This window comes from Bison bison, unplaced genomic scaffold (assembly GCF_000754665.1).
Source record: "Bison bison bison isolate TAMUID 2011002044 unplaced genomic scaffold, Bison_UMD1.0 scf7180017864068, whole genome shotgun sequence".
Taxonomy (NCBI): Eukaryota; Metazoa; Chordata; class Mammalia; order Artiodactyla; family Bovidae; genus Bison; species Bison bison.
Window position 1 is genome coordinate 2366621 of NW_011494640.1, and position 8849 is coordinate 2375469.

Below are 8849 nucleotides of genomic sequence, written 5' to 3' on the forward strand. Positions count from 1 at the left end.
GGGGAGGGCCGTGCGGCGGCCGTTTCCCCCGTCCTTCCTGACACTGGGTTGCCCCCTATGCCCGGAGTCGTCCAGCGGGTGGTATGGGCGTACGCTGATTCTGATGGTCCCAGGGCGCAAGGGCTCGGCCAGACTGGCGCAGTTGGCAGCGACGGTCACTTTGTCCGGGAGAGGCCGTGGGAGGGGCAAGGCCTCGGTTCTCACCTTCGGGACCCAAAGACTATATCCAGTAACGGATTCTGGTGATTTCTGCAGGGTTGTCTACCTCCGGGCGGGGGAGGATCCCCTTGACTTGCGGTCAATTTAGCAGTTGAATCAAAGATGCAGTTGACCCAGAAAATACTTTCTGTGAAAGTGGAAACTCTTCTTCTGAGTCGTTTCCCTCCACTCCGTGCGTTTGGGAAAGGAATGAATGACTTCCCCAGCACTTCTCACGGTTTCCTGGAGGGTGAGGGAAGTCAGGTTGGCATAAATGGATAAGGATGTCAACTCTGGACTCAAACCAATCTCGGTGCCAGTCCTAGCCTGAGCGTGTTATATGAAAATTTGAACCTCAGTTTCCTCCTCTGAAAAAGAGGAAGTAATGATTTTACGTACTGTACTGGGTTCTTGGGAGGTTAACATTAGTTTATGCTTGTAAAGTGTTAATACTTTTTACAGTACTTCATGAGAAGTAGTTCTCAGTAAATGCTAACAATTGAGGAGCAGATTTTCATTATTCTCTGGTGAAACTGCAGGAGTGTTGTCAGAAAGAGCGGGTGGATTTCAAAGCTGCTTTTGGCGCTGGAATAAAGACATTCTCTCAGGGGCATGTGGGAGTTTGTTGCTAACACTAGTGTTGGCATCTGCCCTCTCCTGGAAGACATGCGATGTTCTTGGTTCAGTTTTCTATTTTTGGCCTCTTCCTTGTGTCAGGCATTGCTTGTAGCCAATAACTGTTGAGTTGAATTGGAACCATGGGAAGGTTGGGAGGGTCCCTGCCAAAGTGCGGATAAATGTGCTTCTGGAAGCAGTGTACCCTACGAGCTTCTTTTCCAGGAGAAGTGGTGATCCTCGGTTTGTGCCAGGGATGCAGAGCACCGAAGGCAAGTGGAGTTGATGTGAATAAACATTTCCACGTTGTATGCCAAGTGCAGTTGGAGAAAGATTTGAAGAAAATATGTGGATAGATTTTTGCAAAGTCAAGGGAGTATTTCCATGATCCAGTAGAATCTAGAATATTTGCAGATAGAAAGCCAAAGGAAATAGGTTTTGAATATTATTGCTAGAAAGGCGCATCTTCTAGTGAAAAATACAGGTGCCTGGGGGGAGGCTCTGTAGATAAGACCATTCTACAAGAAGTATTGGGCCTGGGACTTCCCTGGTGGGCCAGGGGCTAAGACTCTGTTCTCCCAATATAGGGGACTCGGGTTCTATCCCTAGTCAGGGAATTAGATCTCACATGCTGCGAAGAACACCTGGCTCAGCCAAATAAATAAATGAATACTTCTTAAAAAAGAATTGGGCCTATTTAATAATCTTCCTTATTTACCAATTCCTTATCCCTCTGTCCCTCCCCCTTTTTCTTCTTTGCTAAAAAGGAGAGAGGGGGGAAAAAAGCAATATATGCACACAGTGAAAGATCCTAACAGTATGGAAAGGTTATACATGAAAAATGAAATCATTCCAAAAACCTCCTTCCTCTAGTCCCTCTTTTCAAGGTTCAGTTCAGTTCAGTTGCTCAGTCGTGTTTGACTCTTTGCGACCCCATGGACTGCTGCATGCCAGGCCTCCCTGTCCATCACCAACTTCCAGGGTTTGCTCAAACTCATGTCCATCGAGTTGGTGATCCCATCCAACCATCTCATCCTCTGTCGTCCCCTTCTCCTCCTGCCCTCAGTCTTTCCCAGCATCGGGGTCTTTTCCAATGAGTCAGTTCTTTGCATCAGGTGGCCAAAGTATTGGAGTTTCAGCTTCAGCATCAGTCCTTCTAATGAATATTCAGGACTGATTTCTTTTAGGATGGATCTCCTTGCTGTCCAAGGGACTCTCAAGAGTCTTCACCAAAACCACAGTTCAAAGGCATCAATTCTTCGGTGTTCAGCCTTCTTTATAGTCCTACTCTCACATCTGTATATGACTACTGGAAAAACCATAGCTTGGACTATATATGAACCTTTGTTGACAAATTAATGTCTCTGCTTCTTGATATGCTGTCTAGGTTTGTCATAGTCTTTTAATTTCATGACTGCAGTCACCATCTGCAGTGATTTTGGAGCCCAAGAAAATAAGTCTGTCACTGTTTCCATAGTTTCCGCATCTATTTGCCATGAAGTGATGGGACTGGATGCCATGATCTTTGTTTTTGAATGTTGAGTTTTAAGCCAGTTTATTCACTCTCCTCTTTCACTTTCATCAAGAGGCTCTTTAGTTCCTCTTCTCTTTCTGCCATAAGGGTGATGTCATCTGCATATCTGAGGTTATTGATATTTCTCTTGGCAATCTTGATTTCAGCTTGTGCTTCATCCAGCCCGGCATTTCTCATGATGTACTCTGCATATAAGTTAAATAAGCAGGGTGACAATATACAGCCTTGACGTACTCCTTTTCCTATTTGGAACCAGTCCTTTGTTCCATGTCCAGTTCTAACTGTTGCTTCTTGTCCTGCATACAGATTTCTCAGGAGGCAGGTCAGGTGGTCTGGTATTCCTATCTCTTTAAGAATTTTCCACAGTTTGTTATGATTCACACAGTCAAAGGCTTTGGCCTAGTCAATGAAGCAGAAGTAGATGTTTTTCTGGAACTCTGTTGCTTTTTCTGTGATCCAACGGATGCTGGCAATTTGATCTCTGGTTCCTCTGCCTTTTCTAAATCCATCTTGAACATCTGAAAGTTCTGGGTTCATGTACTGTTGAGGTTATCTGCTATTAACTCTTGCTCATATTACCTTCCAGAAAAAAATTCTTACATATACCAACAAAAACATATGTGTATCCCATCTAGGTGATGGAATAATACTGTACATTTTGTTTTGCATCTTATATTTTTCCTTAATATATCTTGGTGAGTTTTTTATATGAATACACAGAATTCTCACTCTTTAAAGCATGGTTGCCTCGTATTCCACTGTGTGAATATACCTCATTGATTTAACTTGCCCCCTACTGGTGAATGTTCTGATTGTTTCTACTTTTGTGCTTGTACAAAAACCTGGTGTGATGGGCATCTCTCAGCTTCTGATTTGATGTACTTTTGGGAATACATCCAAAAGGATAAGTGTTTAGCCATGAAATTTTGGGAGCAAAAGATGTGTAATTTTTGTAGGGGGCGGGGCACGCCATACCTCATTTGGGGATCTTAGTTTACTGAGCAGGGATTGAACCTATGCTCCCTGCAGTGGAAGTGCAGTCTTAACCCACTGGATCACCAGGGAAATCCCCAAAGATGTGTACATTTTAAATTTTGATAAATATTGGCAAATTCCTGTCTAAAATGGTGTTCCCGATGATATTTCTATCAACAGTGGATATTATTACTTTGAAAATTTTTTACCAGTCTGATCGGTTTTCTTTCAGTTCTGAGGAAGAACAGAATTTGATATTTAAATGTAGCATTCTCCTGTATCTTGCTTTCCCCTTGGTATGATTGCCAAAAAGAGGAAGGTTTGTCTGGAGCGTTTAGAAGAGGTGAGAATGACCAGGAACTCTTAATCCTGTGAAAACTTTCAGGGTTGATTTATTCGGGGGGGAGAAGAGTTTTTCGGATATCAGACAGTTCTCTTCCTTTCTAAATCAAAATGTTAATTTTAACTACTTTGGATGAAAAAACATTCCCAAAATTATAACCTCCTGGAGTTTAAAATGAATATAAAAAGAATCATCTTGATGACTTAGGCCCATCCATCATAGCCCTGGGGTATAATTTAGTGATGTCCTTAGGCCATCTTGAATATGTAGGAGCATTTAATACCCTTAGCTAAGTGGCCTTAGGCTGATATTTTGAAAAAATGTCTGGGTCTGTTTTTGACAACTTTTTAAAAACCTTTTCCTAGCTATCCATTCTCACTTTTAAGTTTGTCAGTTTACTTACGGAGGCTTCTTTACTTCTTTGTTCTCTAGTTTCTAAACTTAATGTGTCACTTATAAATGTGAGGAAAGTAGGTGTAAAGTGCACTTAATGAGGTTGTTGTTGGTCTTTTGTGAGTACAGTCTGTTAGGTTAACACACAGGCCTTGAGGGATCTCTTGGCAGTGGACTCTGTCTGCTGGTAGAGATGCCTCATTTCTCTTGCGTGGGGTAATTGTTGTGTTCCACTTGTAGAAAAGAAGAGTGCTGAAGAGTTATTAGCTGTGGTTGGCAGCGTTCACTAGGCCTTTTGGGATCCCAGTAGAAGAAGAAGATATAGGAACTTCTCTGAGCTCAATGGGTCAGTAAATAAAAGGGGTAAGTTGATCGATGGCTACGTGGTTTGTGTGATGAGAAAAGATAGAGAGAAAGGCTCAGGGGAGGTCAGCTTCTGTCTTCCTCACTTGCAGAAGGGTTTTAAACTTGATTTATGTTTTGTATTTGTTTTAGGGACTTCCCTGGCGGCTCAGATGATAAAGAATCTGCCTGCAATGTAGGAGACCTGGGTTCAATCTCTAAGTTAGGAAGATCCCTGGAGAAGGGAACGGCTACCCACTCCAGTATTCTTGCCTGAAGGGCTCCTCTGTCCATGGGGTCAGAAGAGTCAGACAGGAGTGAGCAGTTAACAATTGTATTTGTTACATACTTGTTCTACTTAGCAGGTAAGACAGGAGTATTCTTTTGTATTTAGCTAACCTACTTTGTCGGAGAAGGCAATGGCACTCCACTCCAGTACTCTTGCCTGGAAAATCCCATGGGCGGAGGAGCCTGGTGGGCCGCAGTCCATGGGGTCGCTAAGAGTTGGACACGACTGAAGCGACGCAGCAGCAGCAGCAGCAGCAGCAACCTACTTTGTCCAAAGCACTGCCGAATGCTGTGAAAGTGTTAGTTTCTCTGTCGTGTTGACTTTTTGTGATCCCATGGACTGTCGCCGGCCAGGCTTCTCTTTCCATGAAATCCTCTAAGAATACTGGCAAGAATACTAGAGTGGGTAGCCATTCCCTTCTCCAGGGGATCTCCCTGACCCAGGGATGGAACCTGGTTCTTCCACATTATAGGCAGATTCTTTACCATCTGAGCCACAAGGGGAGCCCTGCCAAGTGCTTTATGGGAAATCAAATGAAATAAGACATGGCTCATACCTTCTAAGGACTTATAGTCCACTGACAGAGAAGGACCGAGACATAAAAAATACAGAGAAGAGAATGAAGGGTTGTGGAGTCAATCAATTAGGAATATCTCAGTTGCACTGAGAAAATTCAACCAAAGCAAAAAGGGACTTAATGGCTTCTGGCACTGCATGAGCTGGGGCTCATATGGTGTCCCTGGCCTCCATCTGTTGCTCCTGTTTGAACTGAGCTATCATCTGTATTAGGCTGGTTCCCCTTGTGGTGTGGCAGCAGCATCCCTCATAGCCTACATGCCCACAAAGCGGAGAGCCATTCTTTTTTTGGATCCCCCAGCAAATGTTTCATTGCTTTTCATTGGCTCTGGCCTAGTCACATGGCCATCTCTGAGCCAGTCACTATGGTCAGAGGATAAGTTATGTTGATGGGTTTAGCCTATGTTATAGCTTACACATCTGGAGCCTGGGCGTGGTGCTAATTTTATGCAAAGCACATTGGCTGTGGATGGGGCAAGGATGATTCCATCAAAGCCAAAAAGGGCAATAAAATCATAAGAATGGAGAATGCATTCTGGCTAGCCCAAGCATCCACCAAGTGTTCCCACAAATTTATGGTAATGAGTGTGAGCTGAGACTAGACATGCCAGTCCCTAAGTTCTGTATTGGGACACTGGAGACTGAACTGGAGACAGTAATTCTTAGATTCAGGTATTATTTATATTTTGAGCCTTAAAGAAAGTCGAATGTCATTTATAAGAGCATGAACTCTGGAGGTTTTGAGTCTTGGCTCTGTTGCAGCTGGATCATCACCATCCTCTGAGTCTTAAAAGTACAATATTGTAAGTATGATATTAGTCTTTATTCATAGGGTTGTTATAAAAGCTCACAGAAAGAATCTATGTAAAATACTAAGGACTGCACCCACATACAGTTAGCTGTAGTTACTTTTACTGTTTCTCATTAGTTAACCCAGTTAGACAATCTTTAATTTTTGTTAGCCCGTATTATAAAGATATTATTTACCTGGGTTTTGGGGAAGAATAAAAAAAAAAAAGAACATCTTATTTGTAAGGTTGGCATTTGTGAACTGAAAAAACAACAACAAAAAATCTTGGCAGAGATCCAGGCTCCTTTTGAGCAGCAGCAGCTGGTGGAGAAATGGAGATGCAATCCTATTATGCCAAGCTCTTGGGGGAGCTGAATGAACAGCGGCAGAGGGACTTCTTCTGCGACTGCAGCATCATCGTGGAAGGGCGGATCTTCAAGGCCCACAGGAACATCTTGTTTGCCAACAGCGGCTACTTCCGTGCCCTGCTCATTCACTACATCCAGGACAGTGGGCGGCACAGCACCGCCTCCCTGGACATCGTCACCTCCGACGCCTTCTCCACCATCTTAGACTTCCTCTATTCTGGAAAGTTGGATTTGTGTGGGGAGAACGTGATTGAAGTTATGTCGGCTGCCAGCTACCTGCAGATGAACGACGTGGTGAACTTCTGCAAGACATACATCAGATCCTCCCTTGACATCTGCAGAAAGATGGAGAAGGAGGCTGCAGTGGCGGGGGGGGGGGGCCGCAGCAGCAGCCGCCGCAGCAGCAGCTGCAGCGGCTGCCGCAGCTCATCAGGTGGACAGTGGAAGCCCCAAGAAAGGGACCGCTGGTGACACCAAGAGCTTGGTCTCTCGAGCCGAGGGGGAGGAGAGTGAGGACCGACCAAGAGAGCCCCTCAGTGGTGATCACAGAGGCTGCTGCCCTCTGGAACTGGTGGGGAAAGACAGCCAGGGCAGTGGCTGGGTCGACAGTGACCGCTCCACTCGGCCAGAACAGATGGAACCCAAGGTGGAGTTGGGTGCTGCAGAGGTGGAGGTGGATGGTCAGCAGCAGCCGCCTGCCGCCCCGCTGAGCCTGGCCCACCGGGAGGAGGGTTTGCCCAGTAGCCAGGCTATCGACTTGGCTTACAGTAACTACCATGTTAAGCAGTTCCTGGAGGCACTCCTGCGCAACAGTGCCGTCCAGAGCAAAGAGGATGTGGATCATCACTTTTCTCAGAGTTTGGAGGGAAGACCAGATGGTGCAGGAGTAGCAGCCATGAGTTCCACGATGGATGTGCAGACTGACTGGTATGGAGAGGACTCAGGTGAGCTGCATGAGCCTCCATCATCTCTGCTGCTCACGCACATGCGTGTGTGCCTTCTGGCCTCCCACCATCACCTGCGTCATTGTCATTGTCACTACCATCATCACCACCATCAGCATCCCTATCATCACCATCGCCACCGTTATCTCCACGTTATCACTGCCACCACTGCCAATAATATTAATTGAGCAGCTGCTGTGTCCAGGGCATTGGCTCTTCACATATTTTTTTTTTTTTTTAACCTCTACAACTAGAGTATAAGCGTGTTGAATGCGATTTGCAGACATGGAAAGAACCCACCCTCTTCTACTAACCACAAGGAGGACTTTGGTGAATTCATTAAATTTCTTTGAACCCTTATTTTTTTCCAGGAGATAATCACTCCCACCTTGCCTTCTTACAGAGTTGAGGACCAAATGAAAAGGTTTTCAGAACTTTTTTTTCTCACATATGAGAACATGTTCTGTACAGGTAGGAAATTTATCCTTCTTTGTGTCAACTGTGGTGCCTGGCCCATGTACTCAGTTAACATGTCGTGGCTGATAGTGTGATGTCCTGGCGAGTATTTGAGAGTTGAACTGGGCTTCGTGTAAGTAAATTTCTTGTATCCTTTGGTAGGATTTTGTGTTTTAAGAGAACTTAGTTTTTTGCCTGAGCAATTCTGAGAGATGGGATAATATGGTTAACTCTTCTTACAGATGAGGTAATTGTGTTGTAAACTGTCTTAGGAGATGGAAATAGATGTGGCTGTCTCCTTACTGATGAAAGTACCCTTGGCTTCTTTTCAAGCCAAGACATTAATGAGTCACATTTCTAATTCACCCTTCAGTACTGTGCAGTGAAATTTGACTAAGTAAGGGGGGGTGATCTGCTCTTATTCGTTACTAAATGACTATTTTGAGACTTAAAAAAAAAAATAACAGGTACACATGGGGTCGTGAAAGTTGGACACAACTTAGCGGCTAAACACCACACAGGAGAATCCCAGGAAAACTGAGTTTGTCTGGAGACTTTTAAATTTCTTTCTTTCTTTTTTTCATTTTAACATTTTTTAATGAAAAATTACTTCATCCCTGCATCAAAATTTCATTTTTTGTAAAAATCAAGAATGCTCTGTATGTCTGACCTAATCTAGACTTGCAAAACTTGCAAATATGGTTTCTGGTTGCCAGAGACACTGGCTTAACTAGCATGCAAAAGGTAGTGGTTGTTTTCAGTGATTACCCTATGGGAACTTGTTGAAATCTAATTTCTTTTTAAAAACGTAATTAATTAATTTTTGGCTGCACTTGGTCTTCACTGCTGCACCTGGGGTTTCTCTAGGTGTGGGAGCAGGGGCTCCTCCTCACTGCGGTGTGCGGGCTCCTCAGTGCGGTGGCTTCTCTTGTTGGGGAGCACAGGTTCAAGGCGTGGGGACTTGGGTGGTTGCAGCTCGCAGGCTCAGTAGTTTAAGCATGCGGCATTTTAGTTGCCCTGCAGCGT

The 8849-nt window shown here is 44.5% G+C and overlaps 1 protein-coding gene across 1 annotated transcript in view; it reads left to right on the top strand.

Annotated features, from left to right (window-relative positions):
* The first annotated feature begins 6352 nt into the window (after window positions 1–6352).
* Window positions 6353–8849, top strand: part of ZBTB8B (zinc finger and BTB domain containing 8B) — a 16404-nt gene continuing 13907 nt past the window's right edge. Inside the window, 2 exon segments of the mRNA XM_010836915.1 lie at window positions 6353–6792; window positions 6794–7367. Coding sequence (XP_010835217.1) covers window positions 6388–6792; window positions 6794–7367 — 979 coding nt within the window. The 5' untranslated portion in view covers window positions 6353–6387.